At 39.2% G+C, this 22,009-nt stretch overlaps 1 protein-coding gene across 1 annotated transcript in view; it reads right to left on the reverse strand.

The window, feature by feature from the left end:
- helb (helicase (DNA) B) overlaps positions 1-22,009 on the reverse strand; it is a 67,374-nt gene that overhangs the window by 25,872 nt on the left and 19,493 nt on the right. The window contains 6 exon segments of the mRNA XM_073059576.1: positions 1,051-1,135; positions 2,724-2,863; positions 3,414-3,555; positions 4,655-4,835; positions 18,782-19,594; positions 20,149-20,315. Coding sequence (XP_072915677.1) covers positions 1,051-1,135; positions 2,724-2,863; positions 3,414-3,555; positions 4,655-4,835; positions 18,782-19,594; positions 20,149-20,315 — 1,528 coding nt within the window.

Here is a 22,009-nt window from a genome sequence, read left to right on the forward strand (position 1 = left end):
ATGCGAAAAAAAATTTTTAGGCAGAGGGTGGTGAATCTATGGAATTTGTTGCCACGGGCGGCAGTGGAGGCCGGGTCATTGATGTATTTAAGGCAGAGGTCACAGACTTTTATGTATATTTTTATCTTCTCTTCTTAAGCAAATATGTTTTTTTTTCTAATTATCCATTATCGTCCATCAGTTTTTTTCTTTGGTAGTTGGTAGGGGGTTGACTTCTTTTTATATTAAAAATTTCTTTTATGATGTATGACCTATCTTTAAATTTTTGATTAGAGTGATTATACCTTTATGTGATATGCTATAACATTTTGATCAATTTTATTACAATATATGAATGTACACAATTTATGTTGAGATGTATCTATGTGTTGCACTCTGTAAATCTTGTTTTTTTTCTTCTGAATAAAAATATTGTAAAAAGAAAGGCAGAGATTGATAGGTATCTGAGTAGTCAGGGCATCAAAGGTTATGGTGAGAAGGCGGGGGAATGGGACTAAAGGGGAGATTGGATCAGCTCATGATGAAATGGCAGCGCAGACTCGATGGGCTGAATGGCCGGCTTCTGCTCCTTTGTCTTATGGAGTAGCATTTCTGTGGGTAAAAATGCCTTGTTAATGAGAGAGGTCAGAGAAGAATGCCCAGACTGGTTCAAGCAGACAGGACGGTGACAGTAATTCAAATAACCACGCGTTACAGCAATGGTGTGCAGCAGAATCTCTGAATGCATAACACGTCAAACCTTGAAGTGGATGGGCTACAGCAGCAGAGGAACGTGAACATACACTCTGTGATCACTTTACTAGGTACCTAATAAAGTGGCCACAGACTGATTACTGATAGCGCACTTTAGAATAAATCTTAATGAGGTTGAAAACTTTAAATCTTGGACTACATGCTATTTTTGTTCTATTTGGTATGCATTCAAGGCTTCACTTTTCTGAATATCAGTACTGATGACAGCAAGCTTCAAACTTCTCTTTGTGTTTGTAATGGCACCTTTACAGGGAAAACAGTGAACTCCAATCTCAACTTTTCAAGAAATATATTTACCGTCTAAATGCAATGAACTGTGAGGTCACATGATCATCAAGTCCTGGAGCCCTGTTTATCAAAATGGTGATAGCTTCTTGCAGAGCTGCCAACAGAAGAAATAGAATAAGCTGTTATCACTCACTATGACATCATAACCAGATTAATTTACTGTATTGGAAAAGTTGCCATGTATTTTAAAATTATTACTTCTGTAAGAGGAGGAAAACTTATTTATGCTTTTTATTTGGATCAATGGCATCCTCTTTATGATCCTGAAAAAAAAACCCTGCTTTCAACATGTACAATAATACCCATTTTGAGACACAATTCAAGTTTTAAAACAGCCTTCACATTTCTCATTACCCACTGTAAACAGTATTCAAACTCCATTAATCTGGCATGTTCAGGAAATTGGTGCTACTGGATTAATTGATTTTCCAAACCATTTTGTGTTATTTTTATTAATAATCCAACAGACATTAAAAATTTACTTTTTAAAATGTTAACCTGTAACATTTCAGTGAATATGGCAAGTTTCAATTGAGAACAGCCAAGAGAACCAGATGAGTGGTTGGAGGCACGAGAATCAGGGACCTTGCAAGCAGTAATTGCAAACTTTACCTTGTGATCCAGTTGCTGGACAACCCAGATAGCAGATTATCGGAGGTTTACTCTTCTTTCTTGCTTTTAAATGTGTCACAGTACAAGTTCTCCATGGGTTATGAACACCCCATTTATAAGCATCTCATACATAGGCAGGATGGATGGGGGCAGCTCCACAGCAGTCAGGGGAGAAAGCAGTCATTTCCATATGCCTTCTCTTTCCACCTTCCCCCCCCCCCCCCCCCGCACCCCCTGAAGTTGCAGCAATTGAGGGATGGGTCGATCCTAGCAGTGCTGAGCGCATACAGTCCCTCACTCAGTCAGGTGCAACCACTCTCCCTGCATCTGCTCCCTCTCCCATCTCCTCCCATACATTTTTTTTGTCGATTTCCAACTTACAAGCACTTTGGATTGCAGAAAATTTTCAGGAATGGAACCCTGCCATAACCTGGCTACTAGATAGATCTTAATTCCCATAAGATGTGGAAACTATGCAATTACATGCATTATAATGGTATTGCATCAATTATTAAGCTTCTTTGGGTAAAACAAATTGAAGTTTAGTATATAACTGAAACACAGGTACACAGAAACAACTCTGTCCCAACGTGCTGTAAATATAGCACAATTGCTTATCTCCCACTACAGTCTACCCGGAGAACTCCACTCAACCATCAGGCTCTCGAACAAAAGGGGATAGATAACTACATTCATCTATTGAGATGTTCCCACAACTAATGACTCACTTTAAGGACACTTTATCTTGTTATTTCATACTTTTGTTATTTATTGCTATTTATTTATAGTTGCAGTTGCAGTTTATTGTCTTCTATACTCTACTTGATTTTTCATTGATCCTGTTATAGTTTCTATTCTATGGATTTGCCGAGTATGCCCGCAGGGAACAAAATCTCAGGGTTGTATGTGGTAACATACATGTACTCTGATAATAAAAATCACTTGTAACTTTGGAATTTAACATCAAGATGTAACAAAACCATTACAAATACAATATTAACAAGTATTTCAATCAAAATATTCTTTTCCAAAACAAGCAATAAATGAATATGCATAAAGTTCATGCTCACCGATAGGGCTAGATCCAAGGGAAACCAGAATGAATTTTTTATCAGGTGTTGGAATTGAAATTTCTATCCCATTTGTTACATGCATCACTGCATCATACTCCAACGGTGTATAAACAGACTTGCATCCCATCTCAGCAATTCTAAAAATAAGAATGGATATAACAATACCAGATTCCGCAAGGAAATTCAGACATCAAGACTACTTCTTTTGCATGCTATTTTAAAATTACCTTTCTCACACTCTCCCCATCTCCCAACGCTTTTCTCATCTCCTTAGTTAATGATTTAAAAGTAGCAGCTGGAATTCGTATCTCACCCCAACTTGCTCAATTCGTTGACCAAAGGGACAGGCATAGATGCAGTTACACAGGAAGAATGATTAAAAAGAATCTTGTTGTTGCAGAAGCAGGACATTCATTTTGAAATACCTAAATTGCACTACACAGTCTAAATATATCTAGCATATGGCATCCTTTTGCATAAAGGTGGTACTACTCAAGTAAACTAAAAGGTGACCAACAATACAAAAGAAAACAAAACAGCTGTCAATGCAGCACCAGAAGTAAAGCAAAAGAACAAGTAAGAATATCTGATCATTTTATATACTTTTTTTAAAAAAAGCAGGTGAACCATCTGAAGTTTATCTGAACAAATGGAAGTGGATACATGAGAATAAGAAATAAAGCATACTTAGCAGCATTGTCTACAATTAGTTGACTCTCTGCACGATGATTAGTTGACAGCTCGATGGCCCATCTAACCTGCTGCAAGCTGGAGTATACATCCTTCAACATGTTGCCAGGTTCTATACTAGGCAATTGCCTAGTATCACCTAGGGAGAAATAAAAGTTATAAATATCATGTAATTATTTTTAGAGGAAGGAAGCAACTGTATTATGAAGAACCATATCAAAATTTAACCCTTACAAGCTCACTTCAAATTTCAGCCAGAAGTAATGTATCATTAAATGCATTGTGTTTTCTACCTTGCAGGTGAAACTCTTATAGGGTAGGTTCAAAGGTGTGAAATGGCCACTTTTGAGCTTGATTTCAAGCAGCTGAAGACATTTTCTATATACATTAGCTCCCCCCATATCCTGATGGTCCAACACAGCAGAACAAATAAATATCTCAGCTTTCCATCTATGATTTATAAGTAACTAAATTCCTGTTAAATACATTATGATTAAACTCTCATATTTTACGTACCTAAACTCATTTTAACTTAATGGGCTACACCTCTTACCCACTCCTATTGAAATTTAGAATTCTGTTTAATTCCCTTCAATCTCTGCATCCTACACATCAAGAAAACAAATTACTTTCTGCACATTTTTAGGTCATGCCCCTGGGCCTCTGTTCTGATTGGGCCCCAAGTATTAGCAACTTCTATGTAGATATCAGTTCTAAATAACCACCTAATTAACTATTAGCAGACACCAACAGGCAGTACATGGAAAAGTAATTACATTTCAGAAAAAAATTTATGAAGAATCACTCTTCTGGTATCTTCAGATTCCTATGTTTAACAATGCTTTTCAATTCTGTACTAAATTCAAAGCATTCTGTTCTACCAGTATCGAGTGATGAATTAAATGGAAGACTATAACCATGGGAGCACTGGGATAACTTACATGTTATATTATAAACTATGTTATACAACAAAGAATTCCTCTCTCAACAAACAAGACAGTCTTGATTAATACAAACGAACTAAGAGAAACTAAGAGTATCTTAAATAACACTAGAAAGATATAAAACCACAGTAGTCTTATTTACTGTTGGAAGCCTTCATTTCCATACACACAACTCTTTAGATGGTGACCTCTTCCTTTGATTTTTATAACTGGTTTGAAAACTTCACAGGCAACGTCAAATTGTCAAATTTTTGAATTCCTAGTTTATAGTTCTAAGTGAAAACAGATACTTACCAAGGATTATAAGCTTTTTGAGATTGGCATATTTCATAAGCAACTTTAAAACCGTACTTAAAATCTTCACTGATACCAAACTTCCCTCATCAACAATCAGAATCTGAACTTCAGAAAACTTCCAATCAAACACAGCTTGTTTTTCCTTGGTGTGTCGGACAGAGTTGAAATTCCACATTACCTGTTTTTTTTAAGAAAGAAAAATAATTAACTGGAAGGTTTCATATCTTGCATTTGTATTTCTCACTCTAATTACAGTGAAGTAACTGCAAAATCAAGAAAAGTTATTAGCTTGCATCAAAATTTTATAACTTATTTAACTGCGGAGAATTGCAGACACAGCTCAGCACATCATAGAAACCAGCCTCTTTCTGTAGTCACTGTCTCTTGCTGCTTCGGTAAAGCAGCCAGCATATTTCAATACCCCACCCACCTCGGACATTCCCTCTTCTCCCCCCAGCACCCCCCATAGAGCCATAAAGTCACAAAGCACTACAGCACAGAAATGGGCCCTTTTGCCCAACTAGTCCGTGTCAAACTGTGAATCTGCCTAGTCCTATCACCCTGCACCCAGACCATAACCCTCCATACCTTCCAAATTTCTCTTAAAATGTTGAAACTGAAACACATCCACCACTTCCACTAGCAGCTCATTCCACACTTTCACCACCCTCTGAATGAAGAACTTCCTGCTCATGCTCCAATTAAGCATTCCAGCTTTCACCCTTAACCCATGACCTCTAGTCTCACCCAATGTCAGTGAAACATGCCTGCTTGTGTGTATTCAATCTATATCCTGCATAATTATAAATACCTTTATCAAATCTCCCCTCATTCACCTATGCTCTAGGAAATAAAGTCCTAAGCTATCCACTCTCTCCCTATAACTCAGGTCCTCAAGTCCTGGCAACATCCTTGTAAATTTTCTCTACACTCTTTCGATCTTATTGATATCTTTCCTGTAGGTGGGTGATCAGAACTGCACACGATACTCCAAATTAAGCCTCACCAACATCTTGTACAACGTCAATATAACATCCGAACTCCTGTACTCAATACTTCGATTTAGGAAGGCCAATGTGCCAAATGCTTTCTTTACAACCCTATCTACTTGCGAAGCCACTTTCAAGGATTATGGATCTGTATTCCCAGACACAGTTCCATAATTCTATTACCACCGTCTGGCTTCTGCAAAGCCAATGTCTAATCCAATTTAATACCTCATCTTGAATGCAAAGTGACTGAACCTTATTGACCAACCTCCCAGGCGGGACCTTGTCAAATGCCTTGCTAAAGTCCGTGTTGACAACATCAACTACTTTGCCTTCATCAACTATCCTGGAAACTTCCTCAAAAAAACTCCAGAAGATTATTTAGATATCAACTACCATGCAAAAAAAAACATGTTTACTATCCCTAATCAGTGTCCAGTTATTCAAATATACTTACATATCCAGCCCCTTGGAGTACCTTCCAGTAATTTATGCACTACTGATGTTCATCAGCCTATAATTTGCTGGTTTATTGTTAGAGTCTTTCTTGAACAACATCAGCTATCCTCTAATTCTTCAGCACCACACCCATGTCCAAAGACATTTTAATTATCTCAACCTGATGGCATGAACATTGACTTCTCTAACTTCCGTTAATACCCCTCCTCTCCTTCTTACCACATCACTGATATATTTAGCTTTTTCCCCCTCCTTTTTTTATCTCTCTTTTTGCCCATCACTCTGCCTGTTCTCCATCTCCCTCTGGTGCTCCCCTCCCCCTTTCTTTCTCCCTAGGCCTCCCATCCCATGATCCTTTCCCTTCTTTAGCTCTGTATCCCTTTTGCCAAACACTTTTCCGGCTCTCAGCTTTACCCCACCCCCTCCAGTCTTCTCCTATCATTTCGCATTTTCCCCTCCTCCTCCTACTTTCATATCTCTTACTATCTTTCCTTTCAGTTAGTCCTGACGAAGGGTCTCGGCCCGAAACATCGACAGCACTTCTCCCTCTAGATGTTGCCTGGCCTGCTGCGTTCCACCAGCATTTTGTGTGTGTTGTTTTAATTATCACTGTTAGGTCCCTGGCAATTTCTGTACTTGCCTCCCACAGGGTCCAAGGGAACACCTTGTCAAGTCCTGTGGATTTATCCATTCTAATTTGCCTCAAGACAGCAAACACCTCCTCCTCTGATTTGTATAGGGTCCATGAACTTGAGGCTGCATTGCCTCACTACTACAGACTGTGTCCATCTCCAGAGTAAATAACAGATGCAAAAAATCCATTTTAAGATTTCACCCATCTCTTTTGGCTCCGTGCATAGATGACCACTCTTATCATCAAAAATGACCAATTTTGTCCCTTGCTGTCCTTTTGCTCTTAATATATCTATAAAAGCTTTTGCAATTCTCCTTCAGCCTGTCTGCTAGAGCAACTTTATGCCTTCTTTTAGCCCTCCTGATTTCCTTCTTGTGTTCTCTTGCATTTCTTACACTCAAGTACCTCATTTGCCCCTTCTTGCTTATATCTGCTATGTACATCCTTCTTTTTCTTAACCAGGGCCTCAATATCTCTCAAAAACCAAGGTTCCCTGAACCTGTTATCCTTGCCTTTCATTCTGACAGAAACATACAAACGCTGTACTGTCAAAATTTTATCTCCTGATGAAGGGTCTCAGCCCAAAACATCGACTGTTTACTCTTTTCCATAGATGCTTTGATGTCGCTTTGATTTCCAACATCTGCAGGTTTCCTCGTGTTTGCAATTCTATCACAACTTACTACATTTCTTGCAACAGTCTGTGATATCTCTACAAATTTGCTCCTTTAAATCCTGTGGACTGTTGGGTGATCTATAATATAATCCTACTAATGTGGACATCCCTTTCTTATTCCTCTGTTCCACCCATATAGCCTCAGAAGACAAACCCTCCAGACTGTCCTGTCTGAGCACTGCGATCAAAATCAGAATCAGAATCAGGTTTATCATCACTGGCATGTGATGTGAAATTTGTTAATTTTGCAGCAGCAGTTCAATGCAATACATAACCTAGCAGAGAGAAATAAATAAAAGTATATGTATATCAAATAGAATAAAAATCGTGCAAAACCAGAAATAACATACATTTAAAAAGTGAGGTAGTGTTCATTGGTTCAATGTCCATTTAGGAATTGCACGGAAGAGGGGAAGAAGCTGTTCCTGAATCGCTGAGTGTGTGCCTTCAGGCTTCTGTATCTCCTACCTGACGGTAACAGTGAGAAAATGACATGCCCTGGGTGCTGGAGGGTCCTTAATAATGGATGCTACTTTTCTGAGATACCACTCCTTGAAGATATCCTGGGTACTTTGTAGGCTATTACCAAGATGGAACAGACTATATTTACACCCTCTGCAGCTTCTTTCAGTCCTGGGCAGTAGCCCCCCATACCAGTGATGCAGCCTGTTAGAATGCTCTCCATTGTACATCTATAGAAATTTTTGAGTGCTTTTGTTGACATACCAAATCTCTGCAAACTCCTAATTAAGTACAGTCACTGTCTTGCCTTCTTTATAGCTGCATCGATTAGCTGGGAGCAAGTTAAGTCCTCAGAGATCTTGACACCCAGGAACTTGAAACTGCTCACTCTCTCCACTTCTGATCCCCCTCTATGAGGATTGGTATGTGTTCCTTCGTCTTACCCTTCCTGAAGTCCAGAATCAACTAGTTTGTCTTACTTACATTGAGTGCTGGGTTGTTGCCACGGCGCCACTCCACTAGTTGGTACATCTCGTTCCTTTACGCCCTCTCATCACCACCTGAGATTCTACCAACAATTTCATCAGCAAATTTTTAGAAGGTATCTGAGCTATACCGAGTCACACAGTCATGGGTATAGAGAGAGTAGAGCAATGGGCTAAGCTCACACCCCTGAGGTGCACCAGGGTTGATCATCAGCATGGAGGAGATTTTATCACCAATAAGCACAGATTGTGGTTTTCCAGTTAGCAAGTTGAGGATCCAATTGCAAAGGGAGGTACAGAGGCCCAGGTTCTGTAACTTACCAATCAGGATTGTGGGAAAGATGGTGGTAATTGCTGAGCTATAGTTGAAGGACAGCATTCCGACATAGGTGTCTGTATTGTCCAGGTGATCTCAGGCCACATGAAGATTGAGGGCCATTGAGATTGCGTCTGTCATTGACCTACTGTGGTGATAGGCAAATTGCAATGGGTCCAGGTCCTTGCTGAGGCAGGAGTTCAATCTGGTCATGACTAAACTCTCAAAGCATTTCATTACTGTAGATACGAATGCTACCGGGCGATAGTCATTTAGGCAGTTCACATTATTCTTCTTAGGCACTGGTATAATTGTTGACTTTCTGAAGTGGGAACTTCCACCTGTAGCATTGAGAGGTTGAAAATGTCCTTGAATACTCCCGCCAGTTGGCTGGCACAAATTTTCAGAGCCTTACCAGGTACTCCATCAGGACCTTCTGCCTTGCGAGGGTTCACTCTCTTTAAAGAAGCCTAACATCGGCCTCTGAGACAGAGATCGCAGGGTCACTGGGTGCAGCAGGGATCTTCACAGCCGCAGTTACAGTATATTCTCCCTTTCAAAGTGGGCGTAGAAGGCGTTGAGTTCATCTGATTGTGAAGCATCACTGCTATTCATGCTGTTTTTGGGTTTCACTTAGTAGGAAATAATGTTTAGCAAACCCTGCCAGAGCCAACGTACATCTGATGTCATCTCCAACCTCATTCGAAATTGTCTCTTTGCCCTTGAAATAGCCCACCACAAGTCATACCTGGTTTTCTCGTACAGACTTGGGTTGTCAGACCTGAATGCCACAGATCTAGCCTTCAGCAGACAACATACACCCTGGTGTCATTTTCTCTGACTAGTAATACCACCCCTCCAGCTCTATCACATCTAAAGCAACAGAACCCTGCAGCATTGAGCTGCCAGTCCTGTCCTTCCTGCAACCAAGTTTCACTAATGATTATTGCATTTGATAAGGTACCCCATGCAAGGCTTATTGAGAAATTAAAGAGGCATGGGATCCAAGGGGACATTGCTTTGTAGATCCAGAACAGTCTTGCCCACAGAAGGCAAACAGTGTTTGTAGACTGGTCATATTCTGCATGGAAGCCAGTGACCAGTGGTGTGCCTCAGGGATCTGTTCTGGGACCCTTACTCTTCGTGATTTTTATAAGTGACCTGGATGAGGAAGTGGAAGGATGGGTTAGTAAATTTGCTGATGACACAAAGGTTGAAGGTGTTGTGGATAGTGTGGAGGGCTGTCACAGGTTACAGCGGGACATTGATAGGATGCAAAACTGGGCTGAGAAGTGACAGATGGAGTTCAACCCAGATAAGTGTAAAGTGGTTCATTTTGGTAGGTCAAATATGATGGCAGAATATAGTATTAACGCTAAAACTCTTGGCAGCATGGAGGATCAGAGGGATCTTGGGGTCCAAGTCCACAGGACACTCAAAGCAGTTGTGCAGGTTGACTCTGTGGTTAAGAAGGTGTACGGTGTATTGGCCTTCATCAATTGTGGAATTGAATTTAGGAGCAGAGAGGTAATGTTGCAGCTATAGAGGACCCTGGTCAGACCCAACTGGAGTACTGTGCTCAGTTCTGGTCACCTCCATACAGGGAGGATATGGAAGTCATAGAAAGGGTGCAGAGGAGATTTAAAAGGATGTTGCCTGGATTGGAGAGCATGCCTTATGAAAATTGGTTGAGTGAACTTTTCTCCTTGGAACGACGGAGGATGCGAGGTGACCTGATAGAGGTATATAAGATGATGAGAGGTATAGATCATGTGGATAGTCAGAGGCTTTTTCCGAACGCCAAAATGGTTGCCACAGGAGGACACAGTAGGTATAGAGATGTCAGGGGTAAGTTTTTTTACTCAGAGAGTGGTGAGTGTGTGGAATGGGCTGCCAGCAATGGTGGTGGAGGCAGATATGATAGGGTCTTTTAAGAGACATTTAGATAGGTACATGAAGCTTAGTAAAATAGAGAGCTATAGGTAAGCCTAGCAATTTCTAAGGTAAGGACATGTTCGGCACAACTTTGTGGGCCGAAGGGCCTGTATTGTTCTGTAGGTTTTTTATGTTTCTATAATATCATAACCATATAACAATTACAGCATGGAAACAGGCCATCTCGGCCCTTCTAGTCTGTGCCGAACGCTTACTCTCACCTAGTCTCACCGATCTGCACTCAGCCCATAACCCTGCATTCCTTTTCTGTCCGTATACCTATCCAATTTTACTTTAAATGACAATACCGAACCTGCCTCTACCACTTCTACTGGAATCTCGTTCCACATAGCTACCACTCTCTGAGTAAAGAAATTCCCCCTCGTGTTACCCTTAAACTTTTGCCCCCAACTCTCAACTCATGTCCTCTTGTTTGAATCTCCCCTACTCTCAATGGAAAAAGCCTATCCACGTCAACTCTATCTATTCCCCTCATAATTTTAAATATCTCTATCAAGTCCTCCCTCAACCTTCTACGCTCCAAAGAATAAAGACCTAACTTGTTCAACCTTTCCCTGTAACTTAGGTGCTGAAACCCAGGTAACATTCTAGTAAATCTTCTCTGTACTCTCTCTAGTTTGTTGACATCTTTCCTATAGTTCGGTGACAAGAACGGTACATAATACTCTAAATTCGGCCTTACCAATGCCTTGTACAATTTTAACATTACATCCCAACTCCTATACTCAATGCTCTGATTTATAAAGGCCAGAATACAAAAAGCTTTCTTCACCACCCTATCTACATGAGATTCCACCTTCAGGGAACCATGCACCATTATCCCTAGATCACTCTGTTCTACTGCATTCTTCAATGCCCTACTATTTACAATGTATGTCCTATTTGGATTATTCCTACCAAAATGTAGCACCTCACACTTATCAGCATTAAACTCCATCTGCCATCTTTCAGCCCACTCTTCTAACTGGCCTAAATCTCTCTGCAAGCTTTGAAAACCTACTCCATTATCCACAACGCCACCTACCTTAGTATCATCTGCATACTTACTAATCCAATTTACCACCCCATCATCCAGATCATTAATGTAAATGACAAACAACATTGGACCCAGTACAGATCCCTGAGGCACACCACTAGTCACCAGCCTCCAACCTGACTAACAGTTATCCACCACTACTCTCTGGCATCTCCCATCCAGCCACTGTTGAATCCATTTTACTACTTCAATATTAATACCTAACGATTGAACCTTCCTAACTAACCTTCCGTGCGGAACCTTGTCAAAGGCCTTACTGAAGTCCATATAGACAACATCCACTGCTTTACCCTCGTCAACTTTCCTCGTAACGTCTTCAAAAAATTCAATAAGATTTGTCAAACACAACCTTCCATGCACAAATCCATGCTGACTGTTCCTAATCAGACCCTGTCTATCCAGATAATTATATATACCATCTCTACGAATACTTTCCATTAATTTACCCACCACCGACGTCAAACTGACAAGCCTATAATTGCTAGGTTTACCCTTAGAACCCTTTTTAAACAATGGAACCACATGAGCAATACGCCAATCCTCCGGCACCATCCCCATTTCTAATGACATTTGAAATATTTCTGTCAGAGCCCCTGCTATTTCTACACTAACTTCCCTCAAGGTCCTAGGGAATATCCTGTCAGGACCCGGAGCGCGATATCAATACGCAGCAGCCTCTCCAGACTCTGGATTGGGGATTACCAAACTTTATGTGGATTTTCTTGTGTGGTTTGTTTTGTGTTTTTTCGTGATATCATTCCGGAGAACGTTGTCTCATTTTTTAAACTGCATTGTATTTGCGGTTTTATAAATGACAATAAACTGAATCTGAATCTGATTTATCCACTTTTATATTCCTTAAAAGCGCCAGTACTTCCTCCTCTTTAATCGTCATAATTCCATGTGCTGAACCATACCCTAAGCTCATCCTCCTTTCCTACAATATCCCTTGCATTGAAATATACACAGGTCAGAGCATTAATCCCACCACGCTCAATCTTTCAATTCCTGATTTTGTACGTAGGAGGTCTGATCACCTGCTTGTGATCCCACTCCAGTGTACTGGCAGAGACTAAAGACTGCAGCTCCAGCGGTGAGAACCAAATAGATATGGTCAAGGGAAGTGGAAGAGCACTTACAGGACTGCTTTGAATCAATGGACTGGACAATATTCAGGGATTCATCTTTGAATCTGAGTGAATATGCCACAGTTGTCACCAACTTCAAGATCTGTGTGGATGAGAGTATGGCTTTGAGTTCATACCAGATATACCCTAACCAAAAGCAATGGATTAGTACATAAATTCATAATCTGAGGGCTAGATCTATGGCATTCAAGACCAATGATCCACAGGAGACAGTCGTAACAGTGATAAAGCAATTCTGAGTGAAGTTAGAGTACTCGTCACCTCTGGCAGGGTTTGTAGGTCATTACTTCCTACAATTTGAAAGCTGCACAGCTGGATATACATCTTGCAGGTGTAGTCATCAGGGACAATGAAGGCCTCCCTGCCTTCCCACATCCTGCAAGAGGAGCAATCCACTATCCTGCCTGGCATCCCCACAGCTTTAACTGTGCAATAAAAAAGAATTAAATGATAAAATCTACCTACAGCTTCCACCTCTCCTTGCTGAAACCTCTCTGAGCCAAAGCCTAATCTCCCCACTCTAACAATGGTCCATTTAAACTGAATCTCTTTTTATTGGACCTTGCCTAAGTGTGCACACTGTTATGTCTCCTTGGGAACTGTGGCATACAGAGTGGAAGATACAAAAGCGCATATCACCAGCCTCAAGGGCAGCTCCCATCCCACTGTTATAAAACTATTGAATGCTTCCCTAGTGCAGTAAGATGGACTTGTGACCTATCAATCTACCTCATTAGGATCTTGCACCTATTGTCTGACTGCACTGCAATATCTCTGTACCTCAACACTTCACTCTACACTCATAATTTATCTTTTTTATCTTGTACTACCTCAATGCACTGTTGCAATGAATTGATTAGTAGGAACAGTATTCAAGACAAGTTTTTCACTATTCCTCAGTATATGTGACAATGATAAACTAATTTACCAATTTTCATATCCTTAAAACCATGATGAAACATCCAGGTGAATCCCCTTCCTTTCCATCATTTGCATTTAGAGGTCCCAGCACGACACAAGCTTTACACTACCAATGAGGAAATAAAGCTCACTGTGGATATCTACTTCTGATAAATTCTGCAACTTCAGCAAAATGTGTTAAATTTTAACCAATTAAATATTAAGAAAATGAGCAAGTTTTATAACAGCGATATTTATAGCAATATTCACCACACAGCTCTGTTATAAATCTAAATAACTTCTTGACAGTATTACCAGCCCGTGAAGAATGGTTATTGGTGGAATTTTCTCAAATTCCCCTTTTAATTAGAACAGAACTTCTCTTTTAATATTACTGAGTCTTTGACTATCTAGGATTTACATTAAATGAATGGGTAACATTCAGGACTAAGCCAACCACACAACATTGTCTGAGTCTGAGCAATTCCTCGTCAGCCAATAAAATAGGTAACCAAACTATCAATGTATAAGGAGTAGACTGCATCAAGCTTAAACAAGCTACTTAAGTGCTCATAAAATTGAAGATTCCATCAAGTTCAAATTATCCAAAATATCTTTAGATTTATCAGATCAGATTAAGCACACTTCACTTAATGACATATTCTATTGCCTGCTCAACAGTACTGGCCAAATAATAATAAAAGAACTAAAAAAAAATGTTAGAACAAAAGACAAAGATTAGGGCATGACAACATAATTGATTACCAGTTCATTCTCAGTTTTACCAGAGAAATGCAGAATAGCTCATATCAGATCTCAAAACACCATTCAATTACTGATACAGCAAAAGAGTTCATATGATCATGATAAACTTAGAGGGAGGTGTAAGAAATAAATAACAATTCCAACTACGGTTGCTTCACCATTCTGTTTGTCTCAACACTTCCCCACCTTTTAAAACAAAGAAATGAGGAACATTTTTATAAAAGTTAAAAGGTAGGTTAAGATTCAGAACCAATGTTAAGTGCTCGCCAGTACAAAATCAGTCCAATTATGAAGTTAAGTAAAAGTGCAGGAACTACCAGCAGCATCTTTACAGACAGAAATTAGATCATTAATACAACATTATCAAGAATGTCCGGATCAGCTGCATCACCATCTGGTATGGGAATTACAAAGCATCTGACCACAAGTCCCTATGAAGGATTGTGAGCACTGCTGAGAGGATCATCAGGGTCTCTCTTCCACCCAACAGAGATATTTATCCAGAGCGTTGCATGCACAGGGCCCTTAGCATTGATAATGATCCATCCCATCTGTCCAACAATTACTCTGGCCCCCTACCATGAGGCAGGAGGGCAAGAACTGTTAAGATGGGAAACAGCTCCTTCCCCAGGCCATAAAACTACAGAACTCCCTCCCACCACCCCGGTATCATCGTGTTTGAAGTGCCAATAGCATTATACTGTTTACTTTTTAAACTTGTCTCATAATTGCACCTTATTATTTGTTAACTTACTTGTGGTAATATTACTTTATATGTTGTATATGTGAGTCAGACATACTGTGTTGTGCACCTTGGTTAGGAGGAATACTGTTTTGTTTGGCAGTATACATGTGTACAGGTGAATGACAAGAAACTGAATTTGAACTTAATACGGCAGGGCAAAAGGAAAACAAAAAAGGATTAAGACATAACCGAGATTTCTCGTAGTTTGCTTTAGTATTGGAGGCAAGATTAGAGACTAGGAAAAAATCAGAAATTGCAAAATTAGATCAAAATATGAATTAATTTAAAGTATGATGCATTTTAAAATTTATATTCTAATTACTGAAGGTGCCTATGATAAACAAACTATACCATGAAATGAAAGTAGGGAAAAGATGTGAAGTGGTTCATTTTGGCAGGTCAAATATGATGGCAGAATATAGTATTAATGGTAAGATTCTTGGCAGTGTGGAGGATAAGAGGGATCTTGGGGTCCGAGTCCATAGGATGCACAAAGCAGCTGTGCAGGTTGACTCTGCAGTTAAGAAGGTGTACGGTGTATTGGCCTTCATCAATCATGGAATTGAATTTAAGAGCCGAGAGGTTATGTTGCAGCTGTATAGGACCCTGGTCAGACCTCACTTGGAGGACTGTACTCAGTTCTGGTCGCCTCACTACAGAAAGGATGTAGAAACCATAGAAAGGGTGCAGAGGAGATTTACAAGAATGTTGCCTGGATTGGGGAGCATGTCTTATGAAAATTGGTTGAGTGAACTTGGTCTTTTCTCATTGGAACGATGGATGATGAGCAGTGACCTGATAGAGGTATATAAGATGATGGGAGGTATAGATCATGTGGATAGTCAGAGGCTTTTTCCCAGCGCTAAAATTGTTGCCACAGGAGGACACAGGTTTAAGGTGCTGGAGAGTAGGTACAGAGGAGATGACAGGGGTAAGTTTTTTTTACTCAGAGAGTGGTGAGTGCGTGGAATGGGCTGCCGGCAATGGTGGTGGAGGCGGATATGATAGGGTCTTTTAAGAGACTTTTGGATAGGTACATGGAACTTAGAAAAATAGAGGGCTATGGGTAAGCCTAGTAATTTCTAAGGTAGGGACATGTTCAGCACAACTTTGTGGGCCGAAAGGCCTGTATTGTGCTGTAGGTTTTCTATGTTTTCCTTTAATTTGTACAGATTTCTGGGCAGACAACATGTCCAGCAGATTTTCCTCTGATGGCTTGTCAATTAAATTAAAACTGAACCTGAAAGCAACATGTACATTTTCAACCAATTTCCTGACACTGTCTCCATGACAGGTCCTCCTTTGTCTGCCACACAAAATATGTTATATCTGGTCCTCGGGTTGAAGTTTCTATGTACAATATAATAAACATAAAAATAAATCTATAATAATATTTTAACAACATTTTAAGATAACAAAACAACTTTCACACTTTTCACACTTGCTTCATTCATGTTTCCATCAACTTGTCTAAGTGACATTATGCCAAATATAGCCTTTCAGTGACATACACAATATTAGGATAATGGCTTTTCATCTGTAAATTGTTATTAACAAACCTTTGGAAGGAATGCTAGGCAGATAATGCTGACTGTATCCATACACCAGTATTTATCATGTGTTTCAAACACTTATGGATCTGGCAGTATACAGTGGATTCCCGTTAATTGAGCCATCAGGGTTGCCGCTTATTTGGAACAACTCTTAAAGAATGAACACTATTGAGAAAAGAGCTGTGATTCCCTTCATTTATTTGGTACACTATACCACTTAATTGGAGCAGGAAACGGTTGCCGAACATGCTCTACCTGGCATCAGTTGCGTGCACATTGTGTGGCCATTAGACACTACACTGTGCTTAAAATAAACAATTTTTTTAAATACTGCCACTTGCATGATTGTATTCAGAAAGCAGTGATTTTTATCTCTGATAGTTGTCAAGCAAAAAACAGCAATGTGGTGATATCACATGCAATGATGTGCCAGTACATGATTGGACAGAGCACTGAGCATGCACAGGATTGCGAGAACGTTCCAGCACATGGCTGGGTTAAGACGTGTTTGTTTATTGGAAGAAATAAAAGTAATAATTTACTTTTATTACTGTAAATAAAAGTTCTCTGACTCTTCCAGAATATGGTTCTTTACTGTTAACCCACGGTACGTTTAAACATAAGTAACATAATAAGCAAGACAATTTGAAAATGCTTTGCTCACTTCAGTTTCAAGCATTTAGCCTCGGACATGCCAGAAACAGCCATGAGTGAAAATGAAACGATTTCTCTACTTCAACAAATTATAAACTGCAAAGAATTTGAAGATATTGCCAATCATCTTGAATGTTACAATGAAAATGAAGATTTGGAGGAGGAAATCATCAAAAACACTCTTTGAAAGTCTTTGAAATCTGCACTAGGTGCCTGTGCTGATTTTGTTCATTTATGATAATCAAAAGAACACATCAGCATTCTTTGAATGAATTCCTTTGTCAATAACTAGTGAAACTAATACACAATTTGATTGTACTGTAGTAGTATTGTTAGTGCTCTAATTTATTCTATATTTCATTTAAATACATAATTTGTTAGTTGAACAGTAGTTTATCGTTTTTGTATCTTCTTAACTATTTCCATGAAACTTTAGCAAGTTGGGGCAGCTGCTTCAAAATGTACTTGTACTGATGTGTGTCTCAATTAACTGGAATCCACTGCACCAGGGAAGCAACATCATCTGCTGCAAAGTCAAATACACCAAATATGCATCATCATCATTTGACTCTCCCTTCTTCCAGGTGGTTACAATCTGGATCTCCTGTTGTGGAAAACCTGTTGTTTTATCAAGTCATCTTCTGCATTTTCATCTTTCCAACCATCTAAAAAGCGTTGTCCTGTTCCACCATTTGACTACTTTTCAGTCACTAGACTTTGCCAGCCATTTTTATTACTTAAATTGCATTTGTCAAAGGTGACATAGATTAAGCGTTAATATGGATAATGCTGTCTTGACTATAATTAAATGCAAGACTTTTCCAGGCAAATTTCTTGACACCTATCAGTCACTTCAAGCAGCCATTATAAGCTACCTAACACACAATTTCCTAGCTTTTCAGTAGCAACACAACCATTATTGATTGATCCTACAAAATCAGGAAGAGAAACTAAAGTTAGTCTCAAATAATATCACTGTCCAATCAATAGCATACAACAAAATATTTTAAGGTATTTTAAGGTAAGACACTAGCAGAAGGCTGCAATGGTAAAACACTTCCGTAGAAAAATTTGCCAAGAACAATCATGGTCAAGGAAAGACTATAATGGCCCATGTCACATGGTACAGCACATAATAAACAAGTGTTTTTTAAAAATGTAAACATAAATATTACATCAAATTTGGCATAAAGCCTACAATAATAAACATTTTGTAATATCCACACTAAGTTTAATCTCAATCTTAGTGATTGATGGTGTGCTCCTTTTAAAGGTCAACTATTTACATCATTCTAAACATAAACAAATGTTGAAGCAGCTACAACAAAATCCTCAGCAGCAATTACCTGGTGTAAAGTATAAGCAGGAAATCCAGTTTTTTTCTTCAAAAGAGATGCTGCCCTTCCCGTTGGTGCAGTGAACAGCACAGTTGCTTTGCTGACATCCTGTTTTTCAACCTGGTCATCATCTGGAATTTTACTTGTTGGAATATTCCAAAATTCAGGAGCAGATTGATCCTGCTCAAGATCTTCACATGCTTGCAGAAGTTCTTCTTTCTCTGCAATGTGCATATTTTTAACTGCTGCCTTGAAAATAAGGCTGACAAGTGTGGTTTTCCCAGAACCACCTTTACCACTTATAACTGTAACAGGATTTTCACACATCATGTTAGCAGCTCGAATCTGATCTGGATCCAAATTAACTCTTTCACTGTCCTCTGTACCCCCAAACTCTTTCCCCTTACAGAGGCAATCCGTTTGGGGTGGGGTGAATGCACTTCTCAGAACTTCTTCCACATTCAGAGAAATATGCCATGGTGGTTTATCCACAAGATCCTTTATACACGTAGCAATTTCTTTCTCATAGTTGTACAAATGTTCAAGGTATACTCGCTTCTTTTCAATTACAATAATCCTTGATTCCTTCAAAAATTTTAACGAATCCCATTCACTTTCAATGCTGATCTCAGTTGGGCGTAATCCAGTCAACTCATCAATACTTAAATAAGTGTGTCCATTACTCCAACAGGTTTTTTTGAGTTTATCATAAATTACAAGAGCATGTTTCTGTATCTCCGGAATTGTCCTCAGAAGATCAGCTTCTTCAAAGGCTAACAATGTTGCCTCGCAACCAATAAGATTAGACTCCTTAGAGAGAATCTAGGAAGAAGTAATATTTTTCATAAAATATTTCTTGAGCCAATCATTAATAATGAGAGCAAATGTATCTGATTTGCAACAACCATTCATTGGAAAGTAAATAAGGTGCAACAATTTTCAGTTTATGCAAAACCAATTGATCTTCCTTGGTAACTTTTGTTTAAGACATTCTCTAATTCTTGTTTATCTTTCCACACATTTTTATCCACTTGCCCCACCCCCAACTTTGGTTCTCTCACAGCAAGGTTAATATATTTTGCTGATTTTCAAATTTTTATCACCATATTCTGCAAATCCACTTGCAAATAATTAGTGAGTTATCTCATCACCACCGAGACCCCTGCCCACTCAAATCTTTACTTTTCATCTCCAAGTGATTAAAAGATTAAGCAATCAGCAGAAAATAATTTTCAAATGTGATTTTGCAGCTCGATTATCTTAAAATCAAATAATATGAAGTTAATCTCAGAAGAGCAATAACTCACTCCTGATGAAAATCGAGAGTATAAAAATTAAGAATAAATAGCGTATTGTGGTGTCTGAGAAAAACTTACAGAATGGAATCCCAGCTTCCACACTTCTGTATCAATCATCTGCTCCAGATTCTCAAGGGCATCATTTTTCGTGTTCAAAATATGCAGAAAGGACCGTGGCAGAAGCTGCGGCAAATACTTCATCAGGCTTTGGAACTTCAAACCTCTCAGCACATTCTGACCTTCAACTAAATTATCAGTTATTACCTTGAAGTTCAAGCATTACTTTACACACACATAAATGTACAAAGTCAGATTAATACTAACATAACAATCCCATTAGGTTCAGTGCCTGACATTATAAAACTTTACTATACTTCAATCACTTGTATTGCCTGTTTTACAATTACTTATAAATATGCAAATACAAATTATCTTCAACAAAATCAATAATCCAAATCATATGAAATCTTCAAATTTCCATATAATGTTATCTTTGCCTTTAAATAGTCAATTATCTGAGATGGGGAGAACGATCATTCCTACCTGCCACAGTGTTTAAAAGAATGAGACAATCTAACAGAAATATTTAATGTTTAAAATGGGTGGATATTGGGTGGACGTAGACTCTGCCTAAAGAAAGTAGAAACAGAATTCAGTCACCAAGTAAGGTGTAAGATTATAAAAGAATAATGAGGAAAAACCTTTTGCATCATTGTGGACACCTGAAAATGTCTCAGGACACAATTATTCAGTAAATTCAAGGCAGAATTTTTGAATATGAAAGGGAATCAAAGACTATGGCACAGGATGACAAGATGGAGTTGGGTTAGATCTGTGCTGAATAATAATAGGCTCAAAAGGCACAAAGACCTTAAATTATGCCATGTTGATGATGGTGAAGTAAGCCAACATTGATTACAAAGGGATCGCAATCAGTTAGGCTAGTGGACTGAGGAGTGGCAAATGGATTTCAATGTAGATTTAAGTGACAAACTTAAATCTGTAGTTGTAAGATTTAAGGGCACCAGGTGTAAAATCAATCAGACAAATCAATATCGTTTCACTCTTGCCTCTGTCTATAAGTTCTCCCCGGGGCATGTGAGTTTCCTCCAGGTCCTCTGGTTTCCTCCTACATTTCAAAGACGTATGGGTTAGGGTTAGTAAGCTGTGGGCATGCTAAATTGGTACCAGAAGCATCACTACGCTTGCAGGCTGCCCCTAACATGCTCTCAGATGTTTTTGTTGTTGACACAAAACGATGCATTTCACTGTACATTTTGATGTACATGTGATAGAGAAGGCTAATCTTTAATCGTGAGGTAAATGCATTTTGTGAAGTCAATCTGGCATAGGATTAAAACTAGGAATGGTACGGCACCAGGGAGCGTAGTGACACAAGCACTTAGGAGAACAAGTTCATTGTTGGCTGAAAGCAGTGTCACAGGTAGACAATGTGGTGGAAGAAGGCGTACTAGCCTATCAGTCAGGACATTGAGTTTAGTTGTTCGGATGTTATGTTACAAATTTTGTCCCCCTGTTAAATGAAAGTTAAAATAGAAAGAGTGCAAAGAAGATTTACAAGGATGCTTCCAGGACTAGAGGACCTGAGATATAGGGAGAGTTTAGCCAGACTAGATCTTTATTCCTTGGAACATCACAGACCTTGTAGAAATGTTTAAAATTACAAGGGACATAGATAAGGTGGATGGTAGCATTCTTTTTCCCCAGAGTAGGGAGACAAAAACTAGTAGGCATTGACTTCGGTTGAGAGGGGAAAGATTTAAAGGGGACCTCTTGGGGCAACTTCTTTACACAGAGGGTGGTGACTATATGGAATGAACTGCTGGAGGAAGTGTTTGAAGCAGGAATAATAGTATCATTTAAAAAGCAATTGGATATATACATGGAGGGGAAGTGCTCAAAAGGCAAAGCTGAACAT

The sequence above is a fragment of the Hemitrygon akajei genome, chromosome 10, assembly GCF_048418815.1.
Source record: "Hemitrygon akajei chromosome 10, sHemAka1.3, whole genome shotgun sequence".
NCBI classification, from domain to species: Eukaryota; Metazoa; Chordata; class Chondrichthyes; order Myliobatiformes; family Dasyatidae; genus Hemitrygon; species Hemitrygon akajei.